General features: G+C 40.2%; 1 protein-coding gene across 1 annotated transcript; it reads right to left on the bottom strand.

The window, feature by feature from the left end:
• Positions 1–5,548: 5,548 nt before the first annotated feature.
• Positions 5,549–24,892, bottom strand: vtg3 (vitellogenin 3, phosvitinless). The gene is made up of 28 exons (XM_049587578.1): positions 24,765–24,892; positions 24,093–24,113; positions 23,842–23,993; positions 22,972–23,223; positions 22,722–22,883; positions 22,477–22,625; positions 22,235–22,385; positions 21,930–22,087; positions 20,080–20,245; positions 18,135–18,260; positions 17,779–17,997; positions 17,069–17,286; positions 16,872–16,969; positions 16,674–16,798; positions 16,485–16,586; positions 16,277–16,396; positions 15,979–16,168; positions 15,768–15,855; positions 15,138–15,323; positions 14,655–14,793; positions 14,394–14,562; positions 8,421–8,530; positions 8,243–8,329; positions 7,734–7,940; positions 6,625–6,770; positions 6,272–6,410; positions 6,039–6,152; positions 5,549–5,823 (listed from the first exon to the last, which is right to left on the bottom strand). Exons 1-27 carry the CDS (start codon positions 24,802–24,804, stop codon positions 6,045–6,047), a joined length of 3,828 nt encoding a protein of 1,275 aa, XP_049443535.1. The 5' UTR covers positions 24,805–24,892; the 3' UTR covers positions 5,549–5,823; positions 6,039–6,044.
• Between the last annotated feature and the right edge of the window lie 233 nt (positions 24,893–25,125).

The raw sequence follows: 25,125 nt of genomic DNA on the forward strand, positions 1-25,125 counted from the left end.
TGTATGCCAATTCCTTGCACATATTATCTAAATAAAGATAAACACAGATAGTATTTTAATTTTCAGTGAGCAGTTATATACAGATTACTTGTCAAGTGAAATATGAATAGCTTTAATTTCTGGAGAGTTTTGCAAAATGGAAACTTAACAGAAGCACTCACATTATAAATGCTCGCTGCTGACTGATGTAAGATCTTCAGTTGAGCATTATGATTGAATGTTCCACTTATTGTGAAGTTATATTTCTGTAGCCATCAGGCTGCTTATGAACCTCTCTAATGATCAGTGTCTGCACCGGCTCAATAGAAACTCTGTGTTTCAGACAGCTGCTCTTACAGCCTGTGGCATGCAAATCTCACTTCAGCCATCTGACCTCAGTTGGCAGTCCTGTCTTCACAAAAGCCCCAAAGAGGCTGCAACCACTGCTGCTATTCAGAATAACAGCAACAACACAGCATGGTAATCATCGCCTATTATAATATTGACATAACAAGTCTTAACTGTGTCATGATCCCGATCATAAACATATTCTTAAGATGACGGTTATGTTTTAAATGAGAGGTTGTGCTATACTGAACTTCTCAGGAGCAAAGTCTCAAAATGAATTTGCCCTTCCCTGAAAGCATGTCACAACTGTTTTGGTGCGGAGCAATAAGATTTCTTATTAACACAAGTGAACGTGGCGTCGAGCTCGTTTCATCAGAGCAACAGTGAAATGATGTGAGCTCAGTGGAAGTCGAGCGGCAGGCGTGGTGTCACATTTTGAGCCCTCCAGAGGTGTCATGAAGTGACTAGGTGTGCCCACTTGGTAATGTCAGTGATAATGTCAGTGATGTCCCTGGTCTCGCCCACTCACATTTCACCCTGCATGCGAGCCTCGCTTCAGTGTACCTTAAATTAGAAGGGGAGGCAGTTTGTGTCAGATCATGTGTGCTGGTGAAGAAGCAATCCGGTTTATGGCTCCTACCGAATGACCCGATTGATCATCCGCTAGCGCTCCTCTTCACCTGACACCACACCAGCTCCCCTCGCTAATGAGTAATCTGTACCAGCTAAACTATGACAGTGCTCATGCAACTGTGAAATCCCTAAAACATAAACCATAATTATCTGTTTATGACTAAAAAGCATCATTAAGATACTGCAGTGAGGACAGTTTGCCTTAATAGGCGTGCAAAGGATATCGACAGTCTGTAATTATTTTATTTTCTATTTTTATATCAGAATAAAATGTGTCCTCTTTTTGCGAGCCACAGAGTCGCAGGAGCACTTTGACTGTGCCAAGACATATGTTTATTTATCCTCAAAGTGTCAACATCCACTGCATAGCCCTCTCTGTGAACTGAACAAATACTGGTGCCAGGCTTTTAGCACTGTGCCAGGCATATTTTAATGTCTGGTAAACACTGTCCTCTAGTGCTCATGCTCTAACACACACACACACACACACACACACACACACACACACACACATGCATACCACGGGATTATGCTCCCTTGTTGTCAATGCCAAAAACAGGAATTATATTTTACAGCATATTGTTTCATCTTTTAAAACACTTTAGACGGATGTTAATTCTTCCTAACGTACGCCATCCGTTCAAAAAGTGCCCCTAATTATTTCCTCTAAAGAAGTGTCACTTGTTGTACTAGTGGGTTTTATGATAAAACTCTTCAGCTGCATTGACTTTTTGTGCCTCCAACACGGACTAATAGCTCCAATTGGACAAAAATGTCTGTAGCCATGGTTTTTATTATCAGCTACCCTCAGATGGCTTTTAGCAGGGCTGGTATAGTCTGCCTAATGAGGCAAGTCACAATCACAGAGTGAGCAGCAATAAAAAGGAGGGGATGGCCTATCCCTCCTCCTCCAAATGACCTGATCAATCATTCACTAATGCTTTCTAACCAGCTGATTTCACCTGTCAACACAAGGTCAGAGTGTCCCGATCTTCCATATGACAGGAGGGTGATGTGAGTCTTGACGTAGGCACAACAGATTCACAATCAGCCTGTCAACCGGCACTTAAAAGCCCGCAGGATATTAGAGATGTAAATGGAACATAATGGCGCCATTATAATTGTGCTCATCCTGTTCAGACTTTTGATGGCGGTGTCTTTTCTCTGCGATTCCACACCATCTGGCTGAATCAGCGTAGGCAGGAGGAGCCGAGCCAGGAGTAGTTAGTACAACCAGTCTTTGGTTAGGATGCAATCATTATCTTTGGCTAGTGACACATCCCATTTGTTGCGACTCAAAGTTGAGATTTGGGTAGAGGCCAGAGCAGGGCCGCCAATTACTGTTCATGCAATCTTTCATCCGTCTACAAAGCAATACCTCTACTTTCAGATCTCTGCATTCTAAATAATGTAGTTCAACCATCCAATAAGCATCTGACATGTTTTCACAGAGGGCACAGAGCGCTTTGTGTGGCAGACGCAGTGAACTTTAAGGGCATGCACGGTGACATTGTGTGCTGATATGTGCAAACAGTCCTGTTGGGTGAGTTGACCAAACAAACAGAGCAGGTCACACAGACCCTGTAAACATCCGTCTCTTTCAGCAGAAATCCTCCAAAAAGGGCATTTATGATCCAGCTTGCTGAATCCAAAACTCACCCACAACATTCAGTATTATGACAATCAGAGGGGATATTTAGAGAATAACAGGACCTGTTAACAAAGACTGTTTGTTTGCCAAATGGCTGGTTGAGCAGACAAATCTGCCAGCCGATTGGATTGTGCTTTGTGCAGTTTCCACTCCATCAATTACATATTGTAAGGAAAATTAGAATTGGCAAATATAATGTCATACAAATTGCTTTTTCTGTTTTCTTTTGGGTAAATACAAAAAATGCTGCAAAGTTAGCATCAGACAAGGTTGACACTTCAATCAAAAGATTTTATGACCTGATCTGGATTTTCAGAGATGTCATCAGTGCTGCTGATCGTTGCCTAACGTAACAATATTGTGTAATATTTAGTAATGAGCTCAGATTACACCGCAGTTACTGTCATACCATATATCAGGGATGGCCAAAGTCAGGCCCGAGGGCAAACTGTGGACTTCTGACTGACAGCTTGTTTTCTAAAATATACTATACAGTATGTGACCAGTCACACAATATTGGTAAATCAAAGAAGTTCACCTTGCATTTTTTCTGTATCTCACGACAGCAACCCTATCATCCAGTTTGTAGACACGCTCCAAATAGGAACTACACAGGGCAACGGTAAACAAGCAAATGAACAGTTACCATAAAACTTAAATTAAAAGCCTCATCTCAACGAAACGCCCATTCCTTTTCACTAGTCTAGTGTAGCTAAGCATTTTGACAAATAAAGGAGGTTGATTAGACCTTACTGATTACCTAACATTATAATGCTTTAAGATAATTTGGAATGAAGGGTTTGAATATTTGCATGGGATTATTATCAAATTCTAGGCTAGCAAGAGTAATGCAACAACAAATAAATAGTAGACTACACAAACATGTGAGGTCATGTACTCTTCAAATAAGTGAATAAAGCGCTGCATAATGTAACAACAGTATTTGATGTGGTTTAAGGCTTCAAGCCACTGAATAGTGTTCATGCTCTTATTGTCCAGTGCATTATATATCAAATACCCACCTCAATCAAATCTAGTGTACAACATACAGGTGCATCACCATACAGTAATTTAGAATATCATAATAAGTTCAATATTTTTATGCCACCTGCATAACGTTAAATAATGTTACCTTCGGGAGCATGGCACTGAATGAGCTCACATCATGCATGATTAGCCAGTAGCTTTCAACCCACTGTGTCACAGCTAAAGCTTCTAGCATTAACGTTACTTAGCAAGAACTTAACTTTTCCTTAAACTCTAACTTACAGTGGGCTGCTTGGTCGTTGCTAAAATAGTAAAACAAAAACTAGCAGCTAGCAGTATTGTCGTCTTCCTGTCAACTGAATTCAAGTTTTCCGCCTTCCGCCAATACATCAGATAACTTCCTGTGTGTCGTTACAAAATAAAAGCTGTCTGTTGTGTTAATATGTTTACCATGCTGTTTGGGGCTTCTTCTATTTTTTTCTCTTTGAAATTTCTACCAAGGTCCAGACCTCGGTGACCTCATAGCTTGCTACAGCCATGCTTGGTAAGTTATTCATATTCCTTTAGTCCGTAAGGGTCCATCGCAGCTACATCGAATGATGTGTAATTAATGTTATTCAAAGCCTAATTTTTATACAAGTAATATTTGTACTGGTTCAAATAAAGAATTTGATTGTGTTTCCCATCTTTGCTGAGCAACAGTTTTGCATAAAAAAAATTAAAGGCCTCTACCATATAGACACCTGTGCCACATATAAGCCTGTTGCCTTCAGCGATTTAAGCAAATAATAGCCTGGGCTACAAATTGAAGTTTTACAATACCTAGTAAAAGACATTTTTTTCTAGATAGCAGACATGGCCACAGCAAGGAAGCTTAAAGTTGACAGCAAGGCCTGTCGCTTTCACAAGTTGAATACTTTTTTACTTAAAGAGGAAACAGCTGCGTTTGCTTTTGTGTTTTTATAACCCGTATAATGCAAGAAGCAGGTCAAGCACATCAAGAGCTGTGCATCTCTTTGCATGGTGTAGCTACTGAGCAGGTTAAAGAAGTCAAAATTGTTGGAGAGTCACACTTGAGGGAACTCTTTCATGGTCAGCTCATGTTAATAACATGGGAGTAGAGACATTACAGTTATCAGAAAGTGTGCTTATTTTTTAACAGAGATGACAGTTAAACTAGTTAAACCTGTCATGGAGGGTGGAGGACAGACTTGCATACAGCCTGATCCAGTACTTAAGAAATATCCATGTCTTAAGAAGACCTGCATCCCTATATTCATAGATAACATACGCTGTTGATAGACACCATCATGAAACCAGACATGTCCGCAGGGGAAGCTTCACGCTACCCTTACCAAAGACCACTGCATTAAAGAAAGCTGTAATGTACAGCACCATGTCGATTTGGAGTAAATTACCACTATACTTAACTTCGGTTACTTGTAGAATTATTTTTTTTAAATAAAAGAACAGCAATTACCAAAAAAGAAATCTGTTTTACCAGCATATGTTGTAACATTTGTGAAGGTTATGTGTATTTGTGGCGCTCACTTGGGTGAGGTCTCAGTGTACAACCATGTTTTGTGCAGTCACATATAGTTCATGCAGTTACATATCATTCTATGAGCCTAAATTATGGTCTCTTATGGTTTGCTCTTGTGGTCTACTAATGGGATGACGTTATTGCAGTAATGACTAATGGGGATCCTGAATAAAGAATAAAGATGGCCCCCAGGTGTTTTTACATGATCTAATCTGGTCACATATGTAACAACAGTCCAGCTGCTTTTTAAACTTTCTTGGTTCATTAACAAGCCAAAACTGAACATGGTGGAGCTTCATTACATGTTGTCATGGTTGTAATCCTGGGACACAGACTTAACACAATGTTTGGATGAAGCACAGATTTAAATTGACAGGATCAGAGAGGAAAAACAAAACTTGCTGAAACAGGTTTTAGTGAATCCTGTGTTATGACGCTACAATATTTTTGGGCAGAAGCATGAATTTACACAATATTTCATTAAAAGAGGGTCTTCAAATATTAACAGGATTTCAGATGAATAAATCAGGACCTTCACAGGTTATTTCCAAACTGGTGACATCTGACAGATTACTGATGCATCTTTTATGATCCTCACTTTCATCATGGTGGTGAGATTTTGGTTGTGGCGTTATCACTGTGAAAAGAGGCATCTGGCTCCCATCTGGGCTTTGTTGTCTTTCTGCAGCACAAAACATATTTTTAAAAGCAAGCAAAAAAAAAGAAAATTGCACAGCTCTTTGCTTGTTTTTGCTCATCTGCTTTGCATAGAAATCTGTCAACGCAATCCTCCACTGCCCACCCCACACACACACAATGATAAAATATTCAAAAAGACACAGAAAATTAGTATGAACATCCAATTATGCTTAATCAAACTGGTTTTATGTAGCTCACATGTTTTTATGCACGTCCAAAGCTGCCTATTGTGGTGTTTGTGATGTCGGGCTGAAGCTCCAGAGAGCTGGTAGGTGGCAGAGGAACCGGAATAGCCTGGCGGTAGACTGTGTACTAATGACAAGAATGAATGATACATCCATGTAAATACAGCAGTCAGTGCAGGTTATATACAATGCAAGGATTTACAAGTTTTGCATAAAAATGTAGGTTGTGGATGTTTCCGCCAATACCTCTGGGAATTTAATCTTCACATCAACGCTGTCTGCTGAGGCGGCAACAACTGATGCAGAAACCTCCTGCTTGGCATTTCTCTCATGCTGGTGGTAGAAGCCCAGAAGTAAAGCCATGCCTGGGACGTAGCTTTCAATTCTGGGAGAGGTTAAAAAAAAAAAACTCCTTTAACAATACACACCAGTTTGTGTCATCATTTTAAACACAGAAAATGTTTCCACCGTGTTCTGTAAATCAGAGTAAGCGAGTCGAAGTCATCTTTCACCTCCTTCTTCTCCGGCTCACTCTCCTCTTACTCCTCACATTTTATCTTCCCTGATACAAACTTCACCTTTTTCCCACCGAGGCTCACCTTCTGCCCGTCTCCGCCATGCTCTCCGGGATCCTGGTCCAGTGCACTTTGGCCTTGAGCGTTGGCTTGGAGCCAGGCAGATGTGCAGTTGCATATTTCATTGACATTTCATAGGACTGACATTCAGCTCCCCATCTAATGTGTGCCTAGAGCAAACACAAGAGATCAATCATGAAGGAAGTCTCTACAAACAAAACCCTTGGCTTCGGCCTCCATGTGCAATATGATCAAATACCTTAAACTGGCCATCAGTAGGATTTTTAATGTCGAAATTTAACCATCATGCAGTGTGTTTGCAGACAGTGTATTTAAACAGATTTATATGGCTAAATATATCCTAACAACAGACAAGTGGATCTGTTTTATGATGTTTTTGATTCTATTAAAATATATAAAAGGCAGTATGCAGACACTTACAAGGCTGCCATGAGATAAAGAGATTTGTGTGTTAGCATTCATGTACCCATGTGTCTGGCAGTTAAGAGCAACCTTCACATGCATTATGTAGTGAAGCTGAACTTTGGTAAACTTTGTCTATTTTGAGAAAGGTTAAGAGATAGTGAAGGTGGCTGGATGAAATGTAGCTGGTTATTAGATTTTAAAGGTCCAGTGTGTAGGATGTAGGGGGATGTATATTGTTAGAAATGATCATCTGAAATTAAGAATGTTGTGTTTTCATTACCTTAAAATGAGACATTAATATCTACATTGAAAGTGGGTCCTAATTCACAGAGTCTGTCATGTTGCACTGCCATGTTTCTACAGTGGCCCAGAGCAACACATTCTCACTCTGACCTCATCACATATCGACGTTTGTCATGGACTTTCCAAGTCCCGACGCAATGTGAAAGGTACCCTGGGTGCATTGGTCATTGACGTTCCGGGACACATGGGAGACATTTCAGCCGGTTGCGATCTGTAATCCTCACTGTTAGACGCCACTAAATCCTACACACTGTTTCTTTAAATGTTTTAAAGATTAAGGCTAGCAATTACTTATTATTTTAGTGTTTTCAGGGAAAATATAATGGCAATATTATTCTTTAAACTTCTGACATTTAATGCACACAGATAGAAATAAAATAGTATCCTGTGTGTTGTATATCTACCTTTGCCTCGTCATGGGCATCCACAGTGGTGTCAATGCACATCTTCCAGTTGGTGTCTTCCCCGACCTGGGACACGATCAGCTGGGCGTTCTGAATGTTTGCCTCAGGCGTGTAGTAGAAGGCTGCATCATAACCCTCGGGCTTCTGGTTGCCACTCATGGCCAATGCTTTGATATTGAACACAGCTTCAGGTGTTGAGTCCAAACCCTATGGAATATGATAGCAGGCAGTCCAGTGGGCTGTGGGTTGGTGTGCATCACATACAAATGTGCAACATATCAGTCATCTTATGTCATGTGTGGACCTGAGCATTTTTTATCGTATATGACAGTAAAGCAACACTTTCTATGGAGTGCTTCATGCACACAATTAGCTGCAGTCATAACTTGAACCACTTATTTTCATGGTGATGGGATCATGAATCATTAGCACAGCTGAATCAATTTACATGATGACTGCTCAGTGCAAACATTTTTGGGTCACTCTCTGTGGAGCATGTGTGAGCGTACCTCCATTACGTTGTCACGACGGCTGTGAGGAGATTCTGTGATGCTTGAGGCTGAATCAGAGGTCAGATTTACTCGCTGGGTGGCTTCCTGTAAACACAATTAAGCAACAGGAGAATTTGAATGGATTAAACACCAGAGCAGGTGCACATATAATAACATTGCAAGGGTAGCCAAATACCTTGGAAAGCCTCCTCAGAGTCTCAAGCAGTTGGCGTGCACTCATTGGGTCTCTGCTCGGGCCAGCATTAACCTCAAAGTGGATTTTGTCAACAGCTTTGATTGCCTGTGCTAATAAAGATATACAGGCTACGTTAGGAAAGAGTTAAGAAAGAAATGTATCAGGCAACACGGCAACATGCAATCCAGTGTCTGTGTTCAGTGGTTCCTGTAAAAGTATTTTAATTTAAACATTATGCAAAACCAAAACAAGCAGGAAATCTCTTATGTGTGTATGTGCGTGGGTCCCTCGCATAAGTCAGGAACCATTCATCCGATCTACTTCACATTTGGCAGGTGCAATGCTGAAGACCCAAGGATGTGCATTGTCAAATTTGGCTCTCTACAGTGTCAGGGACACTGGGGGCTTTAGGCCTCTGCAGCACCTTTTCATCTATGCAAGTATTCTGTATCGCTCGCTATGGTACATTCTACAGATGTAGAGACAGACCAGAGATTTTCCATGTTTCAAACATTTCAAGCATAAGCTATGTAACGTTCATTATGAAGGCTTGTGTTTCTGAACCCAAAGAAGCGCTGGGCTCTGCAGAGCGAGCAGCATGTCGGCTATGTTGAGTTACCCTGGCACGACACCGGCTTAGCTGTGGCTCACTGACTGCAGTTCAGACGCTGGATGTACTAATGTTACAACCGAGTTCCTCTTCACTTTCCTGGAGTCAATGAGCACGAGCAGATTGCCCACAGAATAAGCATAACTCTGCCATTGCATCTCAAAGTGTGAACATTTGCCATGTAACTTATAACACTAACAATGTGACCGCAAGCTGAATAACTAAAAAAAAAATCATGCTCTACTCTATAAACTAATACAACTGCATAGCTTACTTCAGCTTTCTTACTTCTTTACTGTCTGACTGTGAGTAGCCGTGACTTGGGTGTTATTTTCAGGGGCAGATTTAGTGATGTGGGGGCCCCAGGCAAACACTGTCTTGTTTTCCTGTCTACCCATCCTTTAACTGGGAATGTTAGTATTTGCAGTGGTAGAAGAAATAGTAGAAGTAGAAGTAGTAAAACTATTAACTTTTAAACTTAAAACTATAAATACCACACAGTGAAAGTAGGCTACTGCATTCAAATTTTCACTTAAGGTGAAGAGAGTAAAAGAGGAATAATCAACACAATGTACCTTTACTTAACATCTGTCTATGGTGGAGCCAGTGTTGGGCAGTAACGCGTTACAGTAATAACGTTACTTTTTCCAGTAACGAGTAGTGTAACTAATTACTAAAGAAATTTCAGTAATAACATTACAATTACTCTAAAACCAACGTTACTTTTGTTATCACATCACTACTGACTTGAAACACAACAGTCACATCAACGGGCTCATTTTCCTAACCATCGTGCTGCGCACGCACGTCACAAAGCAGCTAGCTACTTGGAAACGTTAACATTAATGGCTGAAAATTTATTCCCAATACTTTGATTTTGTTGGGAGGAAAGATGACAAGAACACTGCTGCTGCTGCTGCAGGTAGTCGGACTAAAACTCTTACCATAAAAAAACACATCCTCAAACCTCTGGTCTGAAAGCACAACAACGCTAAGCTCCAGGAAATACACTCCACCAAAGGTGAGCCGTCCTTGGCTGCAGATGTTAGCTGGAGCCCTACACTGGCCAAACAACCAAAACTGGATTTTAATCGTGGATGCTGCAGCTACAAAGACGTAAGACACCTTGGGAAAATACCGGTCACAGGCAACTGAAGACACCAGGTAAATAGAAGCTACCTAGCATTAGCTACACTTACCAGCGATTAGCCTGATATTCACACAGAGACACATATCTGTATTTAGGGGAGATACAGAATTACAAACTTTATGGGGTCTAACTAAAAAAGTAATATAACGAATAGTTAATTGTTATATTTTGTGAGTTAATTCTGAATCTGCAGTGTAACCAGTAACATGTCTCTGTCAGGCATATGTAGTGGTGCAGTGTTTTCCTCTGAGATAGAAGTACACAGCAAGTTCTGTTGAGATCAACCTGATCTCACAGAAATACGTGAAATGACCACGACCTCTTAACACCGCATTCCGTGGTGGCAGCACGTAATGGGTTGAAATTACGTGCTGCCACCACGAAAACAATGCCAATGTAAAGTCAATTAGGGTCCTCTCCCGTGGTGGACACACGGATTCCCTGATTCAATCACGTCACGTCAACGTCGTTTTCCTCAATGATATCTTTAACATTCCTGTACACACACAAAAACGCGGAAGTGTCCTTGATAACTCAACAATATGACAGGTTAATGTCAAGGCCATAAAATAAAATAAATGTATTTTGCCAGCTTTTGATAACGTAGGGCTTTAAGAGCATTGTGCTGTGGGCGGATGGGGCGCGTTCCACTACTGTTTTGTAGCTGCTGTCCGCCGTCTGTGGGCTTAATGCCATTTCAGATTGCCATCCGTCTGCCATAACTGAATCCAAACGCCACTAATAAATAAATAAGAAGATAAAAATAAGGCTGAGCACGGAAGAACCAGAAAGGAAACACCATCACATGGAGCCGTCTGCCCCTGGCAACCCGGCCACCCTCCACTCCACCAGGGGAGAGCGGACCCCAAGCCAGCGCCACAGAACCAGCGGCTGCCCCCTGGTTATACCTCCGACCGTGGCAGCTGTCACACAAACCGCTGCTGAAAATTATAGCCTACATTTTGATACAGGTAGGCTATATACATATTGCAAAACTCTGTAAAAGTACACCAAAGCATATTTTCGTTTCCAAATATTTATTTGAAAACGAAACCATTCATACGGTCAATATAAAACATTTTGTTAGTAATAAAAAACAAATGGAATCTCAATGTGACCACGCCAGCCGGCGGGACTGTGGCTGAACCACTTCCAATGTTCATTCATTCATTCATTCAATGTTCAATGTGTGTGTGTGTGTGTGTGTGTGCGTGTGTGTGTCATCAATTAAAAAAAAGTAATTATTTCGGTGTTTATTTCTTTTATTCTTCCGGTTTTTTTTTTAATTAAAATGCGTAATATAGCCAACAATATTATAGACCAAATGTTAATCTAATTATTATTGTAGAATGTATTTAGCAAATCATCACTCTCAACTGGAGACAAGCAGCAAAAAAATATAAATAAATATATTATAAAAAGCCGACAAATAGTGTTAATTAATTGACGTGAGACACTGAAGAGGTTGTCTCCTATAGTCTGTAATTTTTTATTTTTTTTATGATAACTTCTCGGAAATTACTCAAAAGTAGAACATGCTAAAAGTAAATACAATAATAGGCTAAATAGTATCTAAGCAATAATAAAGTGTCTAAACAATAATAAATATTATCTAAGTTATCTATTAGGCTGCCATTCCACTCTGTAAATAGATTTTAAAATTTCAATATAATTTTAATATTATTTTTGCTTATTTTATTATTGTTATTATTGGTTTTACTTTTTAGTAGTATTGTATTGTCTGAGGATGACTCATGTTAGTAACTATCTACAGTAAAAAATGAAAAAACAAGCAAAGAAACAAACAAAACTCATTTTATACACTGGGCCTTCGAAGTGCTCTCTGAAACTACACCTGGCATGGCTTGTGTCCAAAAAATGAAAAAATCTAAACTTTGTCGTAGAGCTAAACCAAATACATCATTGGAAAGGTCTCAACCTGGAGAGTAACATATGTCAGTATGAAGATTCTATATGGCTCCTGCTTTCAGCCATTGACCTTTGAACCTTGACCTCAGTGCATGTTTGAGGGCTTATAACTCAGCAACTAAAGGGGGTACAGACATGGGACCAACTGTTATAGAGAGCTCTTGACCTCAGCTATCATGTGAGTGTAGTCAACAACTGAGGGTGCTGTCAGATATGGATAAAATATGGATAAAATTAATTTTCACCCATTTAGAAATTAGATATTTAAAATCTGATTACACAAGTGTGTTTACCATCCCCTTAAAGTCCACACTGTACTCTCAATTCAGTATTTACAACTTCCAAATCTGGGAAAAACGCTTAGATTTTTTAAAAAACTACAATTCCTGGGACCGCCATGCAGTTTGATACATATCAGCAACATAGTTGTAGTTCTTCTGATTTGCAAAGTAGGGCTCTAAATAGGGTTGTAAAAAGATATATCTACTGAATATATCTAATATCAAGTAAAGCCGAACTAGTTATTACACTCCACCTAGATGAAATATGGTAAGAAAAAGTAAAGATGTCGGCTAATTTTCGATATTTTAGCTAATACACTAGAAACAGCGTTTTTGGGACAGTAGGTTCGTTTGCGGCTTGTAAAATAGGGTTGTAAAAAGATAGATCTACTGAATAAATCTAATATCTAGTAAAGCCGAAGTAGTTATTACACTGCATCTAGATGAACCATGTTAAGAAAAAAAGCAAGGATGTTGGCTAATCGTAGCTATTTTAGATAGTACTCTAAAAATGGCGTTTTTGGGACTGATAGGTTTTTGCGGCTTGTTGTAAAACAGGGTAGTAAAAAGATACATCTACTGAATATATCAAATGTCTAGTAAAGCTGAACTAGTAATGACACTGCACCTAGATGAAATATGTTAAGAAAAAGTAAGCATGATGGTTCATTTCAGATATTTTAGCAAGTTCTCTAGAAACGGCGTTTTTGTGATTGAATATTTGAATAGGCTATAACAAATATCTAGAACAGCTGAACTATCACGTTATTACCATTATTATTATTATTGGTGGGAAATTATAACAGAGGAATGTATTTGCCGTTTTAATATCAAGGACACTTCCGCGTTTTTGTGTGTGTACAGGAATGTTAAAGATATCATTGAGGAAAACGAGGTTGACGTGACGTGATTGAATCAGGGAATCCGTGTGTCCACCACGGGAGAGGACCCTAATTGACTTTACATTGGCATTGTTTTCGTGGTGGCAGCACGTAATTTCAACCCATTACGTGCTGCCACCACGGAATGCGGTGTTAAGAGGTCGTGGTCATTTCATGTATTTCTGTGAGATCAGGTTGGTTGAGATGCATATTTAAGTGCTCTAGGGGGCTTCTGTACAATCAGTCAGAATAGCAGCCAGTTTTGAACAGGCACTGTACTAGTTCATAAAAAACAACAATTAAGAGTATCTTAACTCTTAATGAAAATCTTGTTCTTGCAGACTTCTGGTGTGTGTCAGTGTGTCAGTACAAAGTGACATCACTCTTGTGTGTGGTTCCAGGTGCAGCAGAGCACACTGCTGAACACAATCTGCCAGAGGTGCATTGTGTCTCATGCAAGTTTAAGCCAATGCTCCCTCCTAGCTAAATGACAGACTATGTCAATTTCCACCAGCTAAAAAAAAAAATATATAAAGTCATGTGAGCAGCCCCAAAACTACATCTATTACTATTTTAATGGTAATTTTAAGCTCATTCTTAACATCATAAAATGGTTGTAGTTTCGCTCCAACACTCCCTGCTTAGGTTTACGCAAAACAGCTTGGTTTAGCTTTATGTGATTAGTTATGTCACTAGCATAGATAGCGAAGCTTGCTACACTTACATACTAGGCAATGTTGTTGTTAAAAGGAGTCAAAGCTGACTTCGGGATGCAAACACTGGTCTCCTGGGTGAAAGTCCTGTGGTTGTTTAAAATTTGTACAACATGTCATGGACTTTGTTGTTTTTTATGCTACGTATGCTACGTTTTTATGCGACTTCCTCCTCTGCTCCTCTAATATTTACTAGAGGGCATTGCCTCACAATAAATGTAAGTATAGGATCGTAATAAGCTCTTTGCACAGTTGACCAGAGTGGTGTTTTTTTCCATTAGAGTGGGCTGGTTAAGCAGTGTTTTGCTTGCTCTGCTAAATATTTGTTACATTCTTGAGGCCATATAAGTTTGTGATGTTTTTTGGATTGCACAGTACTATATGAATGTGTTGGACTTGTTGTGCATACCTGGGACTACTTTGAATGCCATGCGGGTGTATCCCAGGAAATAGTAGAGGGGGTATTCCTCGTGATAATACTCTCTCCTTAACTCAGACTCCACACACAGACCAGCTCCATAAATGTTACTCTTGGTACACATTTTGGATATTGGATGCCAGGTGTTTGCTGCCAGGATCTGTTGGATTGGGGGAAAATTACAAAGATTGAGTTCTGTAAATCTTAATTATTTTTACTTTAACAGTAATCTTACAAAGGTGATGACTGTACCTCATCTGACTCAGGCCTCACAACTGTGGGGTCCTTGCGGACGACTTCATGATTGGAATCAATGGCTGTGGGCATTATTGGAGTCATTTTAGCCAAAGCTGGCTCTTCAATGTTCCTGGAGACTGCATACACATTGGAGCTGTTGGTTGGAAAGGAAAACATGGCACATTGACTGCATTGTGGGTAACTTTTATAACACTTAAAGCACAATTGTATAAACCACATGGCATACATTGAGTTCCATTCATTTTCGACTCAATATATAGGTAAGAGGAACTTTTTCAGGCTCTTACTTTAGAGCAGTGCATGACAAGAGTTGCAATATGAAACAGAAGTTTGGTCTTGATGTGCCGCTCTCCATTTAGCAAGGAAGAATCACAATGTGTTGATTAAAGTACAAGAATTAATATTTTGAATTTGTGAATTAATTCAAAATCGTGATCCTTATGTGAAACCATTTCCTACCACATGCCTAAAACATACCTGACTGAAAAGAGTTCAAACTCTTTTTTGCATGAAGGAATGTCGAGTTGAAACTTCTTCTCTCTGACATTAATCTTGACGGCAAAGTTCCACGGGATAGCAATGGGCGATTTGCTCTTAAGCTCAGTACCGCATTGGAACAGCTCTGTGTTGATCCCATAGAAAACCCAAAAATCCTTTGTGAAACTAAAAAGAAGAGGTTAATTCACTTGTTTTAACTCCACAATATGGCTATAAATGGTATACAAAAGCAATTTTGTTTGCTTCCTGTGATAATTGCTTAAAGGTCTAGTGTGCAGGGTTTAGTGGCATCTAGTGATGAGGTTGCAGGAGAACTGCGATGGCTGATGCGAAAATACAAAAACATGACTGACCCTATCTAAAGCCAGTGTTTGGTTAGGGTTTGCCTTTTCTGGGCTACTGCAAAACAACATAGCAGACTCTGTGTAAGAGAACCTGCTCTGTATGTGGATATAAATAGCTCAGGGTAATGAAAACAAAAACAACTGTTATATTCAGATTAGTATAAACTAATGGAAACATAGCTATGTATAATATATATAACTTCTGCCAATAGATGCCCCAAATCCTACACACTGGACCTTTAACATGATGGAAGTAGTATTTTACCCAATAAAACCATCAGACTCCAGTGAAATGTCAGAAGTCAACAGTTGTCCAAGATGTTCAGTCAGTGGTGGATTTACTGTGGCTTTGGCTGCATAAAAAAAAAAAAAGACTTTAAAAATGATTTACATCAAATGAAATAATAATTTTAGTCATCAACCAGAGCTAAGTCAATTTGTGAGGTGGTCCTTTGCTGTAGGATTTGACTTCTCACCATTAACAGTTATCCCATTGATGGTTTCATAATATTTGCTAATCTCCAGGGGGAGACCAAGGGTGGTAGCTTGGAAGTAGCGAACCTCAAAGATTAAGAACGGCTTTGTCCGATGCCATGACACCCCCTTCTGTAGATTCTCGATCACAGCCCACAGAGGGCTCTCTTTCCCTGCAGAAGGACTAAGAGCCTGCGGGCAGGATCACAGGAGAACAGCATGTAAAAGGCTTTGTACACACACGGTCCTTTTTGTTGACTGAGCTTCGACACTAATGTTTGTTCTTCAGTATTCTCTCACCATGATGATGTCCTGAATGGTTGCTTTGTTAAGATCAGCAAAGAAGCACTCTTGTCCAGACGCGCGAGAATAGGCGGACAGGATGGGCTTATCATTGGGCAGAATTTCCCAGTTTTGAAGCTGAAAATGGCACAGCACAACACATAGCTGACACATCACAGCACAGTTCTGCTGTTGCCTCAAAGTCATAGTTGTACAGCACACTCACCACATTTAGAATAGCCTGGAAGTCACTGAAACTAAGATCTCCTTTAAAACTAGGGATGCCGGTGTCAAGCAGCTCCTTAAGTCCTTCAGCACGGACACCAAACTGCAGCATAAAAAGAAAAGAAGATTACTGTTCACAATTGGGAAGACACTTCATCTTCAATCAAAGTCTCAGTGTATGGCGCCGTACCTCCAGAAGCTGCAGAATTCTACCAATGAAGTAAAATTTTCCTTTCAACATGATTTCAGTGGGGAAGTTGTTTGTTGCACTTCTCAGCATGAAGACTTCAGCGGCAGTACCGATTAGGAAATCATCTGTATCGGGGGGAAAAAGCAAATCGTCATGCACTGGTTTCAGATGAATCTAAGAATCTGTATTTGAGCATACCATTAAACCAGTCCATGCGCACTGCTTTGCTGTAGTGATAGCTGAGACGACCGAATTTAGGGGCCAGGATTTTCGCGGCTACGCTGCAGGCAGTTGAGCTGTTGTAGAGAACAGAGAAATGGATGGTTAAAAGCTGGAGAACACTGGAAATAATATGACATAAACAATAATGGTTATAACTGCCTTGTTATGCTCACAGGAATTGGTTGTTTGGCGTACTGGATCTGGCAAGGCTTCTCAAGTAGGAGTATGCAAAACTGACAAGATGGAGGTCTTTTTCCTCCTGTAGATGTCCAGTTACTGTGGACACTAGAGCCATTGATGGCTTAGTGTCAAACAGGATCATGAAGGCCAGCATGCGTATCTCAGTGGTTAGGTTCTTCTGCACGAACAGATTCAAGGTGATGTCTTGGACCTGAAAACACAAGTATTACAATGATTAGGAGTTCAGAAAGACTGCACGTTCAACCACCCACTGCTCTGTATTTCTGTTCTCCTCCAACACTGTCTCCAATATTTTCTGAAGAGACGATGAACTTTAAAAATCCAGATTACTGTAAATGTTGGAGATATAAATACGGAGATAATTGTGTACCTCCACAATGCAAAGATAACGTGACAATAGTATGAATCAGATTTGCCATTTTCACATGATTGTTGAAAATTATTCTTACCTGCCACAATGAAGAAAATTAAATTCCAGGATTAGAATAACCTGCAGTTTTGTTTAAACGCATTGCCAATTTGAATTTGACCTTATCAGAAAATTACATTTTTAGCTCGACTGTGGAACACAGAGCATGCAATTACCATAAACATGATTCATATGAAAACCTAGCATATAGCTGTGATAAATGAACATCTTAGAAGTCGCCTTTATTCCTGTATGTTATATATATATAGTTACACTGTGAGGGTCTCTGGCAGCTATGAGTCTCATAGACTGCACGGCAGCACTCAGCACACGAGGTGGAAGATCCACAGGGGTGGCAGCAACTCCGGGGAGGAAGCGCATGATTGTTTTAATGCTGCCTGGATGACCTGCGTTCCCCAGAGCTTTCAGAGCGATGACCATGTTTTCCTCATTGCCATTCCTCAGACTTTCCACAGCCATGTCCAGCAGTGGCTAGTACAGATGTAAACAAATGTGCAGTCAGTTGTTACAAATAGACTACATTATGATTTTGCACACAGATAATTCTCATCATATACCAGGAGAAGTTACGGTACAAAGGAAAGTAAAATCTTCCTCTGTCTGATTACCTGCACAGCAGATACTGGACAAGGTGTGTAATAGGCACAGTGCTTGTACACCAGAGAGCCGTAGGAAAGCACCACTGTATGCCACAGATAGATGCTGGATTTGCTAAAGGGCATGCTGAGGAACATCTGTGAAAGAGAGACAGAGACATTTTGACATGATCTGTTATGATTGCATGGTGACATTTGTCAATATGCAAACCATTTCTCTGTCTTTACAACTCGTTTCCATAAAGCTCCGTGTACGTGCGCAATTGAACCATAGCCGTTCATTCCTATGGGACCTTCCATGATCTCCAATGTGTTTGCAAAACTCCTGTTTTTTTGGTTTGGAATTTGCCCAGAGTAGACTGAAAACTGTAACTTTTGCTGCAGATTTCGGACAGACCATATCTAATGTGCGCCACAGGAAGTTGGCTTAAAAACAAATAAGCTAGCAGGCTATTTCAGTTGGACAGCTTATTAAGCTTACATTGGTAGCATGCCAGCTGTGTAGCATATAGAGTGCATGCATCATGGTTCATATGTCTTTTAACAATATATTGGCAACATAGCTGGCAGGCCAAGCTCTTCACTTATTTGTCACCTTGCATTGTTGGTCCTGTTTTTGTCTTGATAACGCCCCATGCACAAACTCCATCAGACTGGACAGTGAAAAACAGACAAAATTGATTTTTCACTTTTAGCATTTCTATTAGGGCTGCCCCCTGACAGTCAAAGATTCAAATCATCAGTTAGAGAACACTCAGTCAACTGAGATTACTTCAAGTCGAGTGGTCATTTACTCTGTGTACCTCTGGTGACATTTTGGTCCCCAGATTTAGCTTCACGCTTTCATGCTGCTCTCCAGTATAGGCAGCTGCAGACCCAGACCCAGAGTGAGTCTGTCAGCTGTCTGGAGGAAGAGAGAATTTGCCCCGTCAGGCTCCAAGACAATGATATTTGTCCATTTGTCTTCTGCTCAAAGTGGTGAATTTACAGCTCACAGCAACTTGATTTGAAACAGTCTCTGGCTTTTATTTGATATCTAGTGTCGGCAAATTTTTTTGCACATTTCTGATCCATTGTTAACATTGTAAGCATGCATTAACTTGGGTTGACTTGTTTAGTACTGTATATCTCATGAATGTCACTGTCACCATGAACATCTCACTGAGTCCATTCAAACTATCAAACTCTACAAGGAAAAAAGGAATTAGTTGAATAATAATACTGAACAACGAGATCTGATTCAACTGACATTATTCTGAGTTGAGTACAGCCCTAGTTTTTATCAGGCAGCAACCTCTGGGGCTGAAAAATGAAGCCCTCTACAAATGAAAATTAGCTTATAGCTAACTCTGGTACAGCTAAGTAACTGTGCACTATCCCTGTTAAATAAATAAATAAGTGCCAATAAGTGCAGTTCCCCTAATGGCCACTTGAGGCTGGCTCCAGATGCGAGTCAATTCCCATATATGCCCATGTGAAATGCCCAACTTTACAGCAGATATAACTATATTTACAGTCTGGTGCAACAACAGCTTTGGTCTCTGCAGCTAATTTCCCTCTTTATGACAAATGTATGTGTTTACATTTTATTAAGGCTTAAAGTTAAGCATAAATAAGGGCGGGCCACATTGACTGACAGGCTGTCTGCAAGTATCACCACAGTGTGTAAGTCAGATCCAAAGCTTCACTTTCTCATCCAAATTTGGTCCATTTTGTCCCCAAAAAACCAAGATGGCGATAATCAAAATGCCAAACTTGAGGCTTCAGAAAAGGAATCCATAAAGCAATGGCTGACTTAGCTAGCTAGGCTATTCTAAACCGTTTGTGTTTTCTATCTTTATTTTAACTAAAGAGATGCATTTCCTTGTGGTACACACTAGGGGGCATACTACGTGTATAACATAAATTATGGACACAAACAAAACTGTGTGGAAACAATACGTTAGGATTAACTCACTTTAGCCATCTCAACCAGATCAGGGATGGCCTTGAGATGGTTAATGGACAGCAAAAGGGTTTGCAGAGCTTCAGTTGTAGATATGTCTTGAGCCTGGAACCTCGCTTCCAGGAAATTCAGGATTCTGGCATCATTGACCTCAACAACCATGTCCAAAAACCAACGTCTAATAACGAGTAAAGAGAAGAAAAGTGATTGAATCAGACAATACTTATGATAACAATTATCCTTCAAATAAATAAAGGGAGGAAACTGAAAAGATACAAGTGTGAGGATCAGTTCAGATGTGGCATTTAATTGCACATGTACAAGATGAAATACAAAGTGTCAGTTGCTGCCTAAATCTTAATGAGCAAGAGAAGCAGTCTCTCAGCCGTCACCTTTCTGTCATCATGCCTCACATGATAATAAATCATTCATCGATGGTAATGTGCCAGACTAAATCCTTCCTGAACTAAGCGGGAAGATGCTCTTCAATTAACCATTCTGTTGAGTGGATCAGTATCAGATTTGAGAGATGGCCTTGAACTATTTTGTTCTCCACCTTATAATACTGTAATGAAAAGCTTGGTTAAAGGTTATCTATGAAGGAATTTCACTTTCAAACCTTCCTGCAGTGTTCTTAATGGGTACAAAGACATGCTGAATAAAATCCTTTTTGAATTTCTGGTTACAGTCAAGTTTAAGCAGCTAATATAATTGTCCCCCCCTAAATAAATCCAATCATAACATAGCATCAGGCCGGCTCAGACCAGGGTCCGGCTGTGCAACAACAACACGGCTGTGCTCCATTGACTCTAATGCAGTCGTTTCAGATTTCCTTCATTTCCAGGCTCGTTTTGTGGATTTGGAGCTAAATGTTGTGCCTGGGGCACGTCGTGTATTAATGATACTCGTTACCTGGAGAGGTTGGAAAAAGATATCAGTTTCTTCCCTGTTCCAAAACCAAAATCAAACCCTGAAAAGTGTAGGGTTAGCTAGCTAGCTACTGAAGATATAGCCTACTGAATGTATACACATGCTGCTTTTGCTTTTTTTTGACATCCTGGATATATCCTTCAAACACAGACTGTAGACCCCTCTGTCTGCTTCTCTCTGGAATCACTGTTTCATTTTCCAAAAATATGATAATATTTCTTTAGGGAATGCAGTTAGTAACAGTGTGGGCTCCATGCTTACTGCGACAGCTTGACAGACCAGACCACCTTAGCAAAAGTTCTGTGTGCAGTCTGTGCATGTCATGTTGCTGCAGCCCAGCAGAAGCCATCGTGCGACTGTTGTGGGTATAATCAGTGTCAAACTCTGTATTGTCTCTCTATTTCATTACTTTCAAATGCATTAAAATGTTAAAAACTAGAATGGTACATGGATGTTATTTAGGCAGAATTGTGAAGTGTTAGCATGCCATAACAAGGTTAGAAAAAGTCATTAAACAATATGTCATACAATGTCTTTAAAAAGTCACAGTGTGTACACTTTAACTGTTGTCCTCAATCACATGCTGGCTAAAATGGCACGCAATTATCAAAACATTTTCAACCCCCGATCTAATTTTTTTTATTTCAAAATGCTCTAAAATGTTCGGTTTAGCTGTAAAGTCTAAAAATTTGGTCAAATATCGTCTGCTCCAATGTTAAATATGTAAACATGACCCTGGTGAAAGACCTTTAAAAAGTGGTGTGGCTGCTACTGAGATATTTTCTTCAAATTTAGTTTTTCATATATTTTTTTCATACATTTTACATTTAAAATTTATGTTATATTCTTAATATTTTTTTTTCAGAACTTGATCAAGCCCTGTTTTCTTCTTTACAATTCATAATTGTCCACACTGTGTGATAATCTCATACCTATGCTCTTCATTTCCTGCAAGTTGCTTCCACATATCCTCCAATCCCTCATAAGGCATCGCTCGCAGGAGTTGATACAGCTTTATAGCCTCCTCTGTAGTTGCACTGTCAATCTGGTGGCGATTAACCTCAGCCAGATGCTTGACCAGCTCAATAGCCTATAAAGAGGAACAGAGAGTACAGCTCTAATTGGTTAATTGAACGCTGCTAGTCCTGTATTTATTTTAACTTCCTGCTTCCTGCTCATATCAGGAAAGATTTTACAGACCAATGAATGTCATGTAGCAGCAGAATATCATTATCACCTTTGGCACTGGGTCTTCCAGGCTCTGCATCATAATGGGGACATTAACTTCTGAGCTGACAAACTTGTAAACAAGGTTGCCCTTGCTTTCCATTGGCCCAAACGTGACGGCTCTCGCTGTGTCACTCACGCCGAGCAGCACCATTTCCTTCCTGCAGGAGAAGTTATTCAAAGCAGACTATTTGTATGGCAGACGAGCATTACGGGTGAGAGGCGTGTTGTGCAGATATTTCCTTGTCTTACACGGCTTGCATCTTGAAACTGCCGCCCTTCACATTGAAGGGACTGAAATGCTGCTGCTCCAGGCCATGAGCCCTGGTAATGAGGCCTCCCTCCGCTGTTGGCTTGACTGTGTAAACATATCTCACTGTTGAAATGACAGATTCCCCTCTCTAGATTGGAGGACACACAAACAAAAATAGCTCTGACTTTGGTCTGCTTCATTTATAATTGTGGAATCAGAAGCATCTGCGGAGAGATAAACAGACCTGCTTGGCGACTTCATCGAGCACAGCGGTGGCCATTCCTCTATACATGGCTGCTCTCTCCTTGCAGTTAACGACATCCACAACCTGAGTGATGGTCATTTCCTTTGTTTGCCCGTTTTCTTCAGTTGCATAGTTACTCTGACACTTGCCATGGATGCCAGCCTGCAAACACAATTAAACAATTTTTATTACATTTTTACAGATGCTGTTTGTTTAATTGATAACAGTTTATTTGTCAGCAGTGACTCACCTCTTCGAGCTGATAGACCCTCTGTGTGGTCTTCAGAGTGACTTGGAACAAACCCAGTATCCCTCTCACAATGTTGACAATCGTGTCAGGAATCTCAGCAGCGGCACGGATGTTACTAACATGTCCACCGGCATAGTCAAACATAAAGGGTTTGATGAGATGGGCAGCAATACGCTTGGTGAGCTTTGGGGAAGCATTAAAGCTGTTTTTCCCCGGGAAGCCATTGAACTCCTCGAAGGCCAAATCTGAAAGCTTTGAACCAGAGATCGAAATAATATGTTCTAGTGCTCATGTGCCACAGTGACGAGTATTTGTCAAGTCAGCATGAAAACTCTCCAATTTTCTTTGTCAGATGAAGCACAGGTGACATTTCTAACCCAACATAAGTGGACAGGAAACTAGCAGGTGTATGTACTGATAGTATATATCCAAAAACCTGTGAACACATCATCTGTTTATGATTGGAAGATGACAAAAAGGAAGGTACTGCGTTAGAGATGCACAAACAGTCCACTGTTGCTATGCAGACATTTCTAACAAACAAAATCTCAACAGTTTAAACTTATTAGGCGGTTTCAAAGAACTCTGCGTCATATTTACACCATAAAAAGTTATTTTGGGGAGATTACAGGCTGTACAACCTTTCAACAGATGTTTATTACATTGACCTCCAAAGTATTTATGGTGTATGAATAAAAAATGAATGACAAATGATACGACGCCAATTACTTTACTTGAATTATTAATAATTCTAATTCTAATTCTAATAATAATAATTAACAACCTGTTTATGAAACAATGCTTGGTGATTTTTAAGTTTAAAAAACATATTCTGAGAGAGTTTGTAGAACAATGTATGGTCAGTATTACCTGAAGGAGGAATGTTTGTTCAGACACACCAGCGATCTTGAGCTTGCATGTTATTCTCACACCAGACTCAGCAAGGTTTGGCATCCCGAGTCCGAAATTCACCATTCCCTCATATCTGTACTCATAGGTTTTCTTTGGGTTCAGGCCGAGCTCTGGAATATGTTTCCAAAATGAAATGTTATTTCACTTCTTATGGAAAGTTTTGGAAAAAGATTATTTTGTGCTCTTACAATGATGATAAAAACACTCACCGTATCGGATACTTTGACATGCTGAAGGAATAAAATTCAAACATTATGTCAGCATTTATGAGAATATCAGCACATTTTGTTATTTTGTTCAATCTAGGGGACGACATGTTAAAGTAAGAACACTTATTTCCAACTTGATCCCAAGATATTAAAAAAAAAAAAAAAATATATATATATATATATATGATAAAAAATAAGGGGTGGCACGGTGGTGTGGTGGTTAGCGCTCTCGCCTCACAGCAAGAGGGTTGCCGGTTCGATCCCGGGCGTGGGAGCCCTTCTGTGCGGAGTTTGCATGTTATCCCCGTGTCAGCGTGGGTTCTCTCCGGGCACTCCGGCTTCCTCCCACAGTCCAAAGACATGCAGATTGGGGACTAGGTTAATTGATAACTCTAAATTGTCCGTAGGTGTGAATGTGAGTGTGAATGGTTGTCTGTCTCTATGTGTCAGCCCTGCGATAGTCTGGCGACCTGTCCAGGGTGTACCCTGCCTCTCGCCCAATGTAGCTGGGATAGGCTCCAGCCCCCCTGCGACCCTCAAGAGGATGAAGCGGTTAGAAGATGAATGAATGAATGAATAAAAAATAAATGAACTGAAGGTAAAGAATTATGAGGCTGCATTGTGATATCGCCCTAAAACTAAAATCATATGAATGAATCAATGAAAACTCACTGGCCAGGGCCACAAGGCAGCAGAAGAGGAGCCCCTTCATGTTGAAACTGAGGAGTCGGAGATCACATTTCAGGCTCGTCCTTTATATATACCAGCGTGTGTTTTTATTTGGGAAACTGGTTGCAGTGAGAGCTTGTGATCAGGACAGAGGTCTGGTTGAGACAACTGACTGATTTAAAGTAAACACACACGAGAGCCATGTTGACCTGTGACATTGTCGGAGTGACACGAGAGAACTGTCTCAACAGTTTTGCAATGACAATAAATGAGCTGTCATGATGGCTCAGTGACAATTTAACCTTTTTGATTGTGCTCAGAGATAAATAAATAAATAAACAGAACCATGGACACAGAACCAGTG

Source organism: Epinephelus fuscoguttatus, linkage group LG10 (assembly GCF_011397635.1).
Source record: "Epinephelus fuscoguttatus linkage group LG10, E.fuscoguttatus.final_Chr_v1".
Classification (NCBI taxonomy): Eukaryota; Metazoa; Chordata; class Actinopteri; order Perciformes; family Serranidae; genus Epinephelus; species Epinephelus fuscoguttatus.

Bases quoted from the DNA above. Each gene is read 5' to 3' on its own strand.
- vtg3 (XM_049587578.1), bottom strand. From the start codon at position 24,804: ATGAAGGGGCTCCTCTTCTGCTGCCTTGTGGCCCTGGCCA. The intron at 18,261-20,079 runs GTGAGTTAATCC...TCTCTTTCACAG, and splicing joins ATCTGGTTGAGATGGCTAAA to ATGTTCCTCAGCATGCCCTT. The intron at 17,287-17,778 runs GTAACTATATAT...TTGTGTTTTCAG, and splicing joins CTGCCAGAGACCCTCACAGT to GTCCAAGACATCACCTTGAA.